General features: G+C 40.8%; 1 protein-coding gene across 1 annotated transcript in view; it reads left to right on the plus strand.

The window, feature by feature from the left end:
• The first annotated feature begins 1,789 nt into the window (after nucleotides 1–1,789).
• Nucleotides 1,790–15,779, plus strand: part of MTX2 (metaxin 2) — a 29,819-nt gene continuing 15,829 nt past the window's right edge. The window contains 4 exon segments of the mRNA XM_009088021.4: nucleotides 1,790–1,841; nucleotides 1,844–1,903; nucleotides 14,652–14,699; nucleotides 15,680–15,726. Of these exon segments, the coding sequence (XP_009086269.2) occupies nucleotides 1,790–1,841; nucleotides 1,844–1,903; nucleotides 14,652–14,699; nucleotides 15,680–15,726 (207 nt within the window).

Here is a 15,779-nt window from a genome sequence, read left to right on the forward strand (position 1 = left end):
TCACCCTTCTCTGCACTGAAATCAGAGGGACCAGCACCTTGAGATCTGCTGTGAAGCCTTTGAAACCCATGAAAGCTAGGGAGCTTTCCATGGCATGGAGCAAGAATCACCAGAAAGAAATTTGTTAATGGTGAGGCCATCGGAAGAAACAACCTCACATGCAGATCCTGCAGGAAGCCAGGCTCATGAGACTGATGCATTTCCCTGAAAAGCTGGAGGAGAGAGGCATACTGAATAAAGATGAAGGTGGGGATGCAGTCAGTTTCATTGCTCCCATCTATTGTCCCTGGAGATCTCCCTGGAGGATTTCCTACAAGGTGCTCTGCTAAAAGAGTTTTTTCAGTGGGAGCAGGGAGGAGGACTGGGAATGCAGAAACAAAACTACTGCCCCAATCTCTGGTCCCAGAGACAGAAGCCGGAGCGTCTGTGTTCTTCTGCCACTTGTTAGAGGCATGGCCTGAGCACCACTCAGTTTTCCTCCTGTTTTGGCTAATTGTTTGGATTTGGCAGCAGATTTCTGTTGATATTTATTTGTTCATACTTGCTAGATTACTTCCTGATTTTTGTACCCTGATTTATTTTGCATCATCTGCCTCAATTTCTGCAGATGACATCTTTGTATCAAACTGAGCTCTTCAAAGAAACATTATTTTTTAATTGGCTGCTAATATATGGATTTGGCCTAGCTCATCCCTAGTTCAAGCTTGGCCTTTTGCCCCATGGCTTGTGTTTTTAGCCTTCTAAGTACTGCGGGTGATGAAAGGACTGAAACAGAACAAACCAGCTTAATTTAGACTCTTGCAATCTCCTAATGCAAAGCCACTCAGCTTCTCAAGACTGCTCAGAGTTTCTGTGATTTCAATGCCATTCAACTCACAGCTGTAATTAGAAACGGAGCTTTCAGCAGCATTTTAAAATAATCAAGTTCTCTTAAACTTCACTGATTTAAGTCCTCAGTTAATTGTTCCAATGTATCTACTGGCTCTTCTGCTTTTGCTGCTGCTCTAATAGCATGCTTCCACTATCATGTGAAGAATAATTCAATAGTAAGTGTCACCAGGGGAGTTTCACATACTTTGCAAACATTAATACATGTTTATATCCCATGTCCTTTGTACATATACTATTTACAATACATTAACTATTTAAGATTTTACAAGACTGAAATGTTGTGCTGTCTTTCCTTCACAGTAGAGTAAGTCATACCTGATAAAATGAGATATTCTAATTCTTATTACAGTGTGGCTAAAGGAATGAGGATCAAGAGGGACTGCAAGATCACGAAACAAGTAATTTACATATCCTTTATCTTCTCTGCAATCAACATACCAAGTATATAATTTTATAGCATTTTCCAACATTTAAGTAGTCTTTATATTATAGAATTAAGACGAAACAATTTACGGTTGCTTAAAGGCAAGGTCTACGTTCCAAAAAGCAGAGTTTGTCTTCTAGAATTAAGACTCCCAACCTGGGATGAAGAAAAGGGAGCTATACCCTGTATTTCTAACCTATCGTCCCCGAGACGCTTCGGGAAGCATTTGGGAGCTCCGTTCCCTTGTGTCCCCATGTCCAAGCTAAGGGGGCAGAGGCTGAGCAGGCAGTATCCCGCCGGGAGCTCCCGGGGGTTTGCCCTCGGGCTGGGATAACAGAGGGGAGTGACTGTCGCTCTCAGGCCGGGGTGCTCCCAAATTCCCACAGGCGCATCCCCTGGCGCCCACGCCGGGCCGGCGCTGCGCTGCGCTGCGCCCCGCGAGCGGGGGAGCCGCGGGCCCCGCCCCGGCCCCGGATGCAGTCGCTGCCCCGCCGGCAGCGCGGCGCCCAGTTCCTGTGCGTGCCCTCGGCCCGCCCGCCCTCCGCGACATGTCGCTGGTGGCCGAGGCCTTCGTGACTCAGCTGGCCGGTGAGGGGCGGGGGCGGGCGGGACGCCGGGGCCGTGGCGGGCGCTGCGCTCCCAGCCGTGGGGTGAGGGCGGCCGCAGGGCCGGAGCCCGGCGTGACGCCTGGGGATGGCGCCGCGGGGAGCGGACTGCGGCAGGCGGGGGGCGGCCGCGGTGCCGGACGGAGCCCGGCCCCGGCGGACGGGGCCAGGTCTCTCCGCACGGCTCCTCTACAGGTGCGCGGCCACCAGGTCCCCTCTGTGGGCTCCCTAAGCCCGGCTGTGCCGGGGCGCATCGTTACTTTCATTTAATAACTACTTTGAAACGGATTCATTTTCTTCAGTGGTCCAGCAAACCGCGTCACGTTTATAATTGTGGCAGCTGGCGTTGAGCCGCGCTCAGCGCGTGGGAGAGCTCGGTGCGGCGCCGTGGCCCTGCCCGTGCCGCTCCGTGCTCACTGTGTCCCCCGTGTCCCCCGTGTCCCCTGCGCGGGGAGGCTCCGGCGGGTGGCGGGACCTTTGCTACCTGTCAGTGCTCCCGGGAGCCGCTGCAGCTGCGCCGTCCGCGCCGGACGTGACCTTGAGATAGAAGAGAAAGAAGTGTGTGTCACTGTGGAGCTGTTTAGCAAAATATTATAATAATATGCTCTCAAGGAAAAAACCAAAACATGAACCTTAGATAATGCCTGGCTGGGAAGTTCAAAACCCAGTCAGTTGCATGCTTAAAATAAGTGCCTTGGTCAGTTTCTCCTTTCTTCTTATTCCCTGTTTTGGAATTTTTGTTGCTGTGCAACCTCCCAGACAATAAATACTGCAAGGGAGCAGCATGTTGATTAATGCAGACCTGTTGAGGAGGATGCTGGAGTTTTGTCTCAGGAGCTGGGTCTTCTGCTACTTGGTAGAGGCCTCCACATAAGAATCTCTATTATGAGTGTACCCTGACTTGTAGGTCCTGTGAAGGTGGTGGGTCTTCAGTCTGGGTCTGCAGAGGTACCCATAGACAAGCTCGAAAGTTGTGCTGGCCTCTTGAGTTGGCACTTGCTAATACACGGATGTTAGCACAAGCCATGCTTCTGTTGAGGGCCAGAGCCCTGGATCCTTGGGATGTGGAGAATAAGGTATTTACTTGCCTTTGCGATCTCTTTAATATATTTTATTTATACTGTGAAATACAAGGATAATGGCGTACATGACTGAATCTTGATTCTTCTGTCTGCTCTGTAACCTTTATGAATATTCTAGAGTGACAGTTTACTAATACCTTTTTTTTTCTGGAATTACAAATACAAACTCAAGACTATACTGTATGTAGGCATCTCATTGCTCTGCTATTCAGGAAGGTGTTGTTTCACAGTTTCAAAAGCAGTTATCTGCCTTGAAAATAAAAGATATCTTTGCCAGTGGGTCATGACCTTTGTAGCTTGTCTGTATTAGGCACCAGGTCCAGATTGAAAGTAAATAATGGCAACATTGCTCAATTTGTTCATATGAAAGAATTTTCAAATTTAAAGAAGGTTAACCAGGATCTTGGCCAATGCCCACCACACAGTTGGCTTTCCTGAGATGTTGATATAGACATTGGGAGTGTAATTCTGGTACTAAGAAGATATCCCCCATATTTAGGAATATTTGTGAGGAAGAAAAACAGTGTATCTACAAGGAAAGAATACTGCTTAACAATGACACTTGTTTTAGTAGCATCTTATCCTATATCTGTGTTTGTGAATGATTGAGAGTTTTTTCCATGTTCCTAAAAATGAAATTTCATTGGCTTTTCATTGGGTTCCTGTTCATGAAGATGCCCCTTTGTCATAGCAGTTGCAATGAGCTGCTGCTGCTCTTAACATATAACAACTATAATGCATGAGTCCTTACACGCAAGTATTTAAGACAATCAGCTCAGCATAATTTGTTTTCTAGAAATGTTTTAAAAGCTTAGGAGAGGGTTTTAGTAGAGAAGAGGATCGTAACTTTCTTTTACACACCAGCTTTTTGTGTATGTATTTGGATTTTTTTTTAAGTATTACCTATCTTCACTTTGTGTGTGCCTTGTGCATTCACTATCACCATCTCAGCACGAACTGAAACACAGAAAACACCAACTGAATGTAAGAAAACCTTCTTTCAGTGTGAGGATGATTTAACATTGGAGCAGATTGCTCAGTGCAGTTGTGGAGTCTCCATCCCTGGAGGAGAGTGGAGGTGGGCAAAATGCTGTGGTTTTCCGTGGGCATCCCAGAAGTGCCTTCCAGCCTCAGTGGTTCTGTGCCCATCAGTTCTCAGCAGTGCTGCAGTAATTCAGCATCCTCTCTGAGCACCCTGACCATGCTGGGCACAGCCTGCTGCTCTCATGTGTTAGTGATTAAACACAAGGCAATGACTGAATCCCCTGCGTGGAGTGTAATGCTTGCATTAGTGGCAGTCAGCCATTTGCTCATTCAGAAATACGAAGAGGTTGATATTATGTCTCAAGGAATAATAAACAAGTATTTCCATAGCTTCATGAGTTGCAAGCCTTCATGAAAAAGAGGCATCACAGTTTAAATCATGCATTTCTAAACTGTTGAAAATATTAATTGAATAATTTGGTGGAGAATTTATTTAGAGTAGCTCAGCATCAATCATATATTAACAGGATAGGAAATGAATGTTTATGCTGTAAGAAGAATTGGAGTGCCAGCTTTCAAGTGGTCTACAACATTAATCTAACTCTAGTAGTTTTGAGAAGCTGACTGCTCAAATAATCTCTAAACGATTGTTGAACATACATTTAATTGATCACTGAATTACTCAATATGCTTTATTTCCACCCCTCCAAATACATTAGTTTTAGGTCAGTGATCAAAAGAGAGGAAATAATAATTGTTGCTTGTCCTTTGATCTCTGGAAAATGACTTCTGTTTATTGCTGTTATGTCCCAGGGTCTTGGGCTGATTTTAATGCTAAGGGAAATGAATGCAGTGTGAAAAGCAGGTGCCCTTCTGCCTTAAGGTATTTTATGTTCATAGTGAGTCTGCCTCCAGTGTGGCATGCCAGAGTACAAATAAATCTTTGACATGCATGTTTTGTGTATTGAGGCAGGCTTCAGTCTGAGTGAGAAAAAATTCATTGGGAGCAAAACCTGACCACCTGAATTGTTCCCATACATGAAGACACGATATTTAAATTGAGTGTGCATTTTGTGCATCAAAATGTGCATAGGTAAGTGTTAGCACTTCCTCCATGTGTCAGGTGAAAAAAATTGTTATTCTTGCTTAAAATAGGTTGGTGTCAGCAGAGATTGTTTAAGCCTGCTGCAGAGGTTCTTGTAATGAAAAATTCAAGTTTATTTGAAAATACCAAATTTGTCAGGCTACATGATTTTATCTTACACAGATTTTTACAGGCGTGCTTTTCATTTGGTAATCAAGCTGAAAGGAATCCCTTTTAACTCCTGTTCAGTTTCAATAAGCAAGTTTCTTATGTCACTCCTGCCAATTTATGCTCAGACACGTTTCATGACTTGGTTTCCACCAATCCTTTGAGTGGATTGCTTATCCAATCTATTTTTTTAGGTCGGGGAAAACATTACTTTCACAATTATTGTAGTATAGTACATATTTCATTTTGAAATATTGTTATTTCTTGTTTTTAAGCAGCAGCATAATTACAGTTTATAATAGAGCATGCTTCTATAATTGTTTCTGTCTCCATTAAGACTAAGCAGTCTTTCCCCAATCAGCATTTTATTGTTACATGTTTTCTGCTAAAGTGATGTCTTCTTTTCTCCTTCCAGAAATGAGATTGCTCTAGAAATAATGGTAAAAAAATTAGTAAACGAAATGTAGCACCTATTTTGATGTTGTCCAGTTTGAATTTGAAAATAAACTTTCCTTGGCTGATGAAACCATGACAAGTGGTTTGGATGGGAGTGCTGTTTTGGAGCCTCAGCTCAAGAGGTCATAGGAAAAAAAAAGCAAATGAAGGGAATGACTTTGGAGAGGACTCAGATTTTTCTTCTCTTTCTCACTCCTATTTTCTCTCTGGTCCGTGGATGCTCTGTTCTCTAACTTCCTCAGGCCTTAACCTGGTCTGTTCCTGTAGGTTTGGATCAGGTGAGTCACCTTTTTTTCAAAACGAGAATAAATGAAAGAGCTTGGTTGCTGTTCTTTGCTCTAGTTGAACAGGCATCACGTGTTGTATGCTGCTGGGCATTTTCAGCTGTCTCTTTTGAAAGTGAGTGAGAAACTGCAGCTGCATGCAAGCCATGGTGAGGACAGAGACAAAGTACACACCATGCTCTCAAATTTTTATTATTATTACTTTTACATTCTGGTCTGTAGTTATTAAGAATTTGACATAGATATCACATGAACATGAATGTTTTAACACAAACCATAAGAAGTTATATGTAGTAATAAAACCCATGAAATGCTCAGGAAGTATTGGAAACATCAAAGGAAAATATTCCAATGATGCTGCAGAGAATGCAGGACAAGTCTCATTGGGGAGGATGGGAGCTCAACTAAAAAGTTTGTAAATACTGAATTAGAAAGTAAAAATGCTGAGAGGTGGAAATTTTAACAGTTCTGCCTTCTAGCTGTGGTATAATGACAGTGAAGCCAGTATAATGTTTGCATTCCTAGCAAGAACTTCCAAAGCTCAACTGCATGGGTGGTTTTTTTGGCATTTGAATGCTGTATTGGAGAAACTCTGGATGCACTGGAGCGTTCTCGCTGAAAGCCTTGGAAAAGAAATGACAGAGACTGTGGGGGTATGATTAAGAGAACAAGAGAAATGGTTTCAGGTTTTGAAGCAGGGAGTCTGCAGTGTTTCCCAGAGGTGAGGGAGAGTGTGAGAGGTGCTATGGCAAATGCCACGGTCTGCTGTGGGCTGGTTTAAAGGCTCAGAGCCCTAAAGCAGCATCCTAGCCCTTGCTGTCAGCAGCACTTGGCTGGCTGCACCAGTGCTGTGTCTGCATTTTACCCTGCAGAGCTCTCCTGCCTGGAGATCTCAACTCATCTTGCACCTTTGCAAGACTGGTGCTGCTGTGCTTAGAGCTGTGGGCAGGATAGGGAATGAGACAGTGAAATGAAAGGCCAGAGGGGCCAGGGCTGGGAGAGCTGGAATTGTGTGTGGGAAGCACCTTTTGGAGCTATGGTATACTGAGGTCCTGTCTGGTGGGACAGATGTGTGTGGAGCAGAGCAGGGGGGGCTGTGGACTAGAAAGCAGGGAACTCCTTGGGGCGCTTTACAGAAGTGGTGGTCAGACTGCCTGCCAAGCATCTTTAGGGGAAGAAGAGTTCAGACTGCCACAGAAAAGAGGAGTCCCAATCTAGGAGAGCTTTCAAAGGACTGATTTAAAAATGTACACATCTACAAATGTTGATATCATGGCTAAGTAGTGTTCCAGTCCAATAAGGCATTAATAAATATCATACTTCACCTGACCTGCTCTTTGCAGCTCCTGTGCTTGAAGTTTGACTTCTTGGGTCAGGACCAAAGAGGAGCAAGGGAGTTAAGTAGCACAAAGGGAAGGGATTGATTTAGAGATCTATAAAAAGCTAATTTTAAGAATTACAGAGCTTCTTTGAGATGGAGCACTTATGCTGAATATCAGAAATAAGTAAAATAACTCCAGCTTGTCAGGACTTTATAAATAAATCTTTTGTGATCATTTAGCTGGCACGCTGTCTGATTTTTCTGAAGAAATCCAGATGTTGATTTAGGAACAACTTTTATTTATGGACTTGATTTTGTTGAGATCTTTTTGGCCTTGTCTTCTGACAGCATCTCCCTCCTGTGGCCTGCCCGAGCAGCAAGAGTGCTAAGCACCCTAGAGGATTGAACCACAGATGTGTGCACTCCTGAAAGTCAGCTCAAAGACAGTAACAGAATTGGACTAATGCTTAAATACATGCAATTAATAGCTTTCTTGGAGGGTGAAGAAGCAGATTATCTCATGTTAAATGGCTGCTGCAGTAATGTCTCATGCTGACTCTCACAGTGCTACAGCTACAGGAAACTCAAGTTTGAGAATTGCTGCATAGATTGAGTCTTTACACTGAATATCTGCTCAGTCAATAATTACTGGACAGTCATGTTTTATCTGAATTGTAATATCTCTACAGAGGAGGCCAGGGACAGATTTAAGCAGATGATGTAATTGTTTGATACATGATTTAATGCACAGTGTTTAACTAGTGTGAAAGTTGGTTTTCATTTGGCAAGGCACTGTGAAACATGCTTTGGTCCTCTGTCAGCAGAGCCAGGGAGTTGCTGATGCTTTCGTTTTTTCTTGGCCCTTGTTAGTTTACAGGATCAGGCAATTACATGAAATTGATGTGTACTCACTGTGGGTGTGTTGAACTGGTAGGTCTCAAAGAAGCTTATTCACAACTCTCTTGTACTTCCTTTATTGATCACTCCTAATGTATGAGATGTAGACATTTAACTGCTTTGGTTCTAAAGTGGCTACAGCTTCACTGTATCAGTCAAAATGTACCTCTCCACTTATTTCCTGAATACTAGAAACACATCAGTTCCTGGCATTTTCTTTTTAAACAATGTATTGTTGCTTGAAAATACAGATTTGTGTTAAAAGAGTATGAACTGCTTCTTTTTTGATGCATTTTGACATCAAGTGTCTTATAATCTTCCCTCTTTCTGCAGTCTGGAGAATAGCTTTCCATGTGTTTTTCTTTTGGTTACTAAATTTAGAACACTGTGGTCCCTTCCAACTCAGGATATTCTGTGATTCTTTGGTATTGAGCAGCAGGTCCCCACCATATCACCAGTCTTTGGAAACCAAAAAGGGTAACTTTTCCTGCTGATTGTTGTAATGTTTGCTTCATGACATTTAGAGACTTGTAAATAATATTGTTGGATATAGATGTTGCCCAGATGTAAGTCTGAATTTCTTTTTAGTATTTACTTTGGTGAAAAAGCAGTTTTGAGAATCCTCATTACATTTTAATCAAATCTGTACCTAGGGAGAGGCTAAAGGAAACTGTGTGAGAATAATATGTAAGTTAATCTCTCCAGCTGTAATAGTGCCATACAGTGATTCAGATTAATGCCAAGTATTTTTGTTTGCTTTTTTTTAATAGAGGATATCTTGCCTCTTGGCTCTTACAGCAGGCCTTTAATGCCATGTGAACCAAACTGGTAAATACAGATGTTTTAGCTTTCCTCTTTTTTTTAATGTAAGTAAAGTGTTTAAGAAAAATGTAATAAAAAGAAAAGTGATCCATGCAAATGTGGTGACTTTAGAGGAGTCGTCTTTATTTTTATATGATCCATAACAACTTCATAACATTTCATGAAATTGCTGTGTTAAAGAAGGTCACATATTCCCAGGCCAGGTCCTAGCCTTGCCTACACAAGAGGACACAGTGAGCTGTATGGAAGGGATTGTTAGTCAGCTGAATGCTGCATTTACAGAAACAGAAGGTATCATAGAATAAAGTGGTGACAAACTGAGAATATAGTAAACTTTAGTTCGGAGGAGATTTGGGGCAGTAATTATCTTGATTGACTGTTTATTAGCCTTGATTCCTTTTAGGCATAGGCTGCTTTTATAACAGAAAAATATTTCTATCTGCACTGCCTTCCAAAAATATTCTTGTCCCAACAGAAATCTGTGGTATAGCTGAGACCTGGGAACTGTGGTATAGCTGAGCCTAATTTCAAGTTGAGTATTTTCCTAAAAACTTTTAATGTGTTGATGACTTCATTTCTCATTCAGGAGGGAACATCTTGATGCCTGGATCTAGAGCTCTCTGGCTTTTGTCTGTGGCTGGTATTCAAGAATGCCACAGCTTGCCAGCAAGTTAAACTTGTGGCAGACTACAGGGCAAATCACACTGCCTACCCTACTGCTGAAACTGGCTATTCTTACTAGACCACTGAAGTGGCTAAATTGTTGTTTAGCATATTCCACAATTTAACATGCAAAGTATTTTGTCTTCTCATTTTCACAGTCAGAATCTTATTTTTTAAGTAAGAGGATTAAAGGCATAACTGTAAACCATTTATTTCATTACATCTTTTTCATCATCATGAAGCTGCTGGGGAAGGGTGGATAAAAATGTTTGTTTCCCCTGTACATCCTGGCAGCACTGACACAGGATGAAGAGTCGCCCAGTAATTCAGAGTGTAGAAGTTGAAACCAAGTTCTGTGCACTCATAAACAGATTCTGACCAGGCCAGCCAAGGAATTGGTGGGGCTGAGGCACTGTAGAGCATCTTAGTGATACGGTGCTTCCTCTTGAGCACACTTCACTGGGGGAATGTTAGTGCAGCCTCTCATCCTTTGAATTAAGGTTCACCAGTGTGCAAGTGTAGTGTGTTCTGTTTTGAGAGCTTTAGTTGGAGCTATGTAGGCTTCAGGTGAGCTGCTGATCCCCTGCTGATAGTGGGGTTCAGTGCTCTTGAGTGTGTCTTCTTACAGCATACCTGTGTTCTTTTCTCTTACTATCCCAAAAGTATTTGGGTAGGTGAAGTCCTGTTCTTGAAATATTGAAATGTCAGTCTGAAACATCTGGAAACATTGAAATCAAGTTGTTATTTGAATGTCTCTCTCTGGTCTTAATGTTGCTCAAGTAAAACATTTCACACAGTGTGAAAATCTGAAAAGTGCACCTAATGCAATACACCTTCAGTGGCAGAGAATTTGATGTGACTGTCATGACTCATTCTGTGCTTTGGAAATTTTTTTTTTAAGAGCAAAAATTATGTTTTTTCCAAGTCATTCTCTGATATGACAGCTGAGGAGTTAGGAATCTGTTTCAGTAGTTACAAACCAGAGTACTTAAAATTCTGCTGGGAATGTGTAACACACCAGTTCACAGAATTTTCTTCTAATTTCACAACTAAGAACCGTGTTATCACTTTGAAATCATTAGCATTTTCTATGCTAAACTGTTAATAAGTAAAACAATTAGACTAACAAATACATTGAGCTTAGTGAAATTTTCATGCATTTTTAGTCATCCACAAAACCAAAGAAGATTTGGTGTAGGTTTGCTTGCTGTTTGACTTCCCCATTTGCTGGGGTGCTGTGTCTGCTGAATTCTCAGCACCCAGGATTACAAGGCTTATGCAGTGATGTTTTCTGTGTCCATGTCCTTTTAATTCTCATTTCCCTGTTGCTTTTGAACTCAAGCCCTTTTCAGACATTGTTAATGGAGGAGGGTAGAGGGGGGGAATAATCCTACAAATTGTTTCCCATAGGCTGTTTCCTATAACTGGCATTATTGTTTTAATCAACAAGCAGTGTGGTAGACAAGTAGGGAAAGACAATAGTATGAGATTTGATTGTCCTGAACAGCAGACAATCCACATGAAAGACTAAGTATTTGAATTTGTTAATCATGGGAAAAGTTTCGGCAGGGTGGGAAAACAATTTTTACTAAAGACTGCAAGCCTGTGAGACAGACCCATTGAAAACCACACAATAGTAATTCCTCTGATTATGGAGGCAGAAGGAAGAATGAAGTAGTTCCTTATTCCTAAGAAATGTAGAGAAGCTATTCCTGTAAGGCATGCTTCCAGGCAGCTATTTCATCCTGTGAGTAAGTAATGATAAAAATGTCTGTTGCGTAGGATCTAACACATAAATGTGATTCTGTGTTGAAAGCTTCTGAAGCTGAATTGACATCACATTTGTTAATTTTCTCTTTATATACCGAGTGCCACAGTAGCCGTGGTTAGCAGGGAAATGAACATCTACAGACCAGAAGATTATAGTTGCCGAAGGATAAACTGGATTTGACTTCATTAGTGCACAAATGATAAGTTTGTGAGGAGTTATTATAGCATTAATCAACTTGATGGATTGGAAATATGACAGAACTGAAGCAGCGTGTAATATTAGTGCCTATTATTCTACAAATTATGTCTTCACCTACATTCATAAGGCAAGAGTCATTGCTGCACATTAAAGATGTTACACACTTTCTCCTCTTGTGGAGACATGTGACAAGCCTTCAGTGACTCCTCCTCCTCTCTTCCCCAGCAGGGCTCTGCTGTCCCTTGGCTGTGTGTTTGCACCTTGGAACTAACCGAAGGCAGCACGGGAACTTGTACTAGCATTTAGCTTGTACCTGATGAGCCTGGGCCTCTTATGTAGCAGTGTGTATTTAAACTTCTTGCTTCATCAGAAATAAATGTTTCATATTCTAGACATCTTGGAAGAGGGAGAACGAGTAGAAATTGTAAGGTATGGGATAGATAGTGAATGGGTATTTAATTATTTGATTTCCAGAGTATTGCACAGGTATTTGTACCTTTGGTATTGTGGAACTTGATCTGCATGCATATTGCAGAATTTGTTTATTTTCTAGGATATAGGTAATTACATGTGAATCTTAATGTGAAACTGATCATTTTAAAATCCAGTCTGTATAGAAATAGTGAAATCAGTTACCTTTGATCTGCTTTGCATACAAAGAACTGAAGACTTTGGTTCAAGGCTTGTGAGCATGTGTCTACCTCATCCAGCCATGGTCAGAATTGGGACCTCACTCCAGAGACTGTCAGGTGTCAAGTGCAGGGTGTATAATTCATTTTCTTACAACAGCTGAAATTTGGAGTTCCAGGTGTGCTCATATTGAAGGCTGAGGTTTTCATTTGGCTGTTTGTCCTTGTTTCATTTACTCATCAGAAACATATTAGTACCCAACTAATGTGTAAGGCTTTAAACTTTCCATGTCCTTTCCTTCCCTCAGGTTGGGTGTCTGCTCTTGTGTACTAGGACTGTGGGATAAAGACTTTGTATCATCACCAACAAAATTAGGGTCAGCAGATACAGTTCATGAAAATAAGTGTGTGATCAGTAGATTGTGGAAGTAAGATTTATGCTGAAAAGGGCAAAAAATACACAAACAATCTTGTACTTGTATTTTAGTTTATAGCATGGATATGGCATGCCTTAGCAGCAGTGGGGTTTTGGATTCTGTGTGCCAAGAAGCTGGTGTGTGTGTGTGTGTGTGTGTGTGTGTGTGTGTATTATATCTCTGTATCTCCATGGCTGCGTATAGCTGAGTCAAAATCAGAGTGGAATTAGAACCTGAATTTCTTGGAATGTACCTGGCTCTTTGGTTTGAGAAGGAAAAGTTTGCTTGACTTTTGTGGTCCAGAAATATTTCAGCCATGTGTAAAAAAGAGGTGACTTCCAGTTTAGGCTGAAATCCAAGAATTAGTTATAAATCTGACATTTCAGTCAGAAGAGGATCAGGCAAAAAGTTTCAGTAGGAATGGGATTAGTTCAGAGTCCAGAACTGATAATTTTGCTAAAATATAATAATAACATTATTATTTTCCTCCTTCCATTTGCTCCTGCAAGACTTCAGTGGACTTGAAGAACTGTATATTAGATAAATTATTTTAAATTCTTACGGTTGTAGTACTGCAGACACTGTCTTAGTTTCTTTTTATTTAAAGATGTAAATGTACTTCTACCTCAAGAATTTTTACTTCAGGGCAAAACTTTAATAGCGGGGTGTAAAACCAATAACTGCTACAATAAAACATAAAACATTTTTCCATGACACTTAAATGTGATTAGTTGCTTTCTCATGCCCATACTAGTATCACTCTGATAGGCTCTATGCCTTAATGTTAGAGGCAGTGACCTTCACAAAACTGTGTACAGTGTTTTAAGCTTTACATTCTGTGTGACTGCCGTAAAAGTTAATACTTCTTGAGTATCCAAAAGCAATGATAGTTAGAAAATTTTGCACTTTTTCAGTTTGAGTTCTAAAGGCAAAGATGCAAAGCCTTACTTAAGCCAGTGACATATTTATGCTTGATCCAAGCATAACTATTTATATACATTATTGCTTTAAAAAATAATTTACATGATTAGAGCATAAATTTTATTTACAGATGGATAGAATGCAAGGTTTGAACTGATATTTAAAAACAGATTTTTAATCAGACATTACCAAGGAATGTAATAGATACAAAAAATGTGATGAACTGCTACCTTAATGCTACCATTAACAGTAAATTGGTACTGATTATTATTTTTGCCTTCCCTTACATTCATATGGTATGATTGATTACGTGCAGTGGTTCTCAACTGGAGGATGTGATTGTCTTTTATTTCCTTGCCTTATTTTTTTAACAACTGCTCAACTGTTTTGAACTGATGATTCAGTTTCTTGAATGCATATTGACATTCCCATTTTAGGGTTGAGCAGTACATGACTTAAAGCTGTAGGCAGCTCTGGTCATCCTGGTGGGCACAGTTCTGACATGCCTGGGCTCCTGGTTCTGTGGGTATTACATAGGATTGTGAGGACACAACTTTAAAAGGCAGAAAAATTCCCATTTCCCTAAAGCGTTCTTCACACACTGGAGGTTTGTGCTTCTTTCCTCTGTGTCTTGTTCTGGTTTCTCCAGAATTCTTCATTTAGTACCTTAATAAATAGTTGCTCTTGGGAGTGGCCTGAATTAGGATGGGAATGTGCACAAGGATATCTTGATGGTGAAGGGAAAATAGCTGCATCAGTTGCTTCAGAATTACAAGGCTGTTCTGTAATGTAGCTCGAATTTTAGCTCTTCTTGCAACATTGGATTCTGGGGCTTCCTTCTCCATGATGTTCCCCTGAGAGCAGGAGAGAAGTGCAGGAGGAGAGCTTGTCAGTGGGACATTTTTAGGGCAGGCTAAATATTGCATCATCATCTTTGCAGTCTAAATTCTTGCTCTGGGTAACACTCCTGTTCAGGTAGCATTTATAAGCACATTGGTATTCAGCTTGCTCAATTAATTTCTTCTCTTTCCACAGCCGCGGAGCCTTGGCCTGAAAATGCTGCATTGTATCAGCAGCTGAAGGGTAGGTACACTGGTTTTGGCAATTAATAATTACCTTATTTTTAGAAAACACATTAAATATGCACTAAGATAATTAACTGCAAGGAAGCACAGATACTGTTAAAATAGTCCTTTGTGTTTTTTTGTTTGGTCAGAGGTTTTAGTTATGCTTGCATCTGCCAATATAAACCAGCTATTCATGGCCTATAAGGTCCTTGGTTTATTATTGACTCATTATATTGGCTGCTGTAGCCAGTGTAAAATGATGTGGTTGCAGGCACAGTTGGCAGATTTACTGCACCAATAGCTGAGGCAGCAGATTTTTGAAGTCTTGTGGTAAAGTGGGCTCTCAGTAAAAAGGAACTGTTAAAATGTATAGGCTAGGATGGTTCACTCTCCCTTTAGCAGCTCTTCATATATCATCAGATCACATTATGGCCCCCATTTGGGGCTCAGCAGCCTGCTACAGTTGTCAGAAGACTGCAAAGTAATGAAGACTAATAGGTAGCAGCTCTAGTCTTCTAAGCATGGAATTTTTATTGCAGTGAACTTGTCATCTTTCTTTTGTGTGACAGACCTAGACACAGTGTGCAATATTAGCTGCAAGCTGCTTTTATAGGTTTCTGAATACTTCTGCTTTTTAGCCAGAGGAGGTATGAAGATGCGATTTTATTTAACTTTGATTAGAAGGAGAGTAATTGGCATAAAAGTCAGGCATTTGTTTTTTTTCTGGTAGTGTTTTTTATTGAACATTGGTGATAATATATGATAAATGCAATTGCATTTGCGGGATAAAAATTCCTGGTATTTTTTTCCTGTTTTTTAATATTTATAATATAGATTTTCTAGTTCAGTGCATAATAATTATATATGTGCTCCTTGTTTTATGGATAAGAAATGCAACCCAGCATCGTTTACAGTTACAGGTCAGTTGCTAAAGGGGCACTGTTTTTTTGTAATTGTGTGGTTTATTTTTTCTTCTTTTTTTTTTTCTTTCAACAGAGGACCAAATTTTGCTTTCTGATAATGCATCTTCCCTTGCTGTTCAGGTAAAATATCATATTTTCTAAACTAAAGATGTTAGTGCAATTTTATTTTTTAA

This window comes from Serinus canaria, chromosome 7 (genome assembly GCF_022539315.1).
Source record: "Serinus canaria isolate serCan28SL12 chromosome 7, serCan2020, whole genome shotgun sequence".
Taxonomy (NCBI): domain Eukaryota; kingdom Metazoa; phylum Chordata; class Aves; order Passeriformes; family Fringillidae; genus Serinus; species Serinus canaria.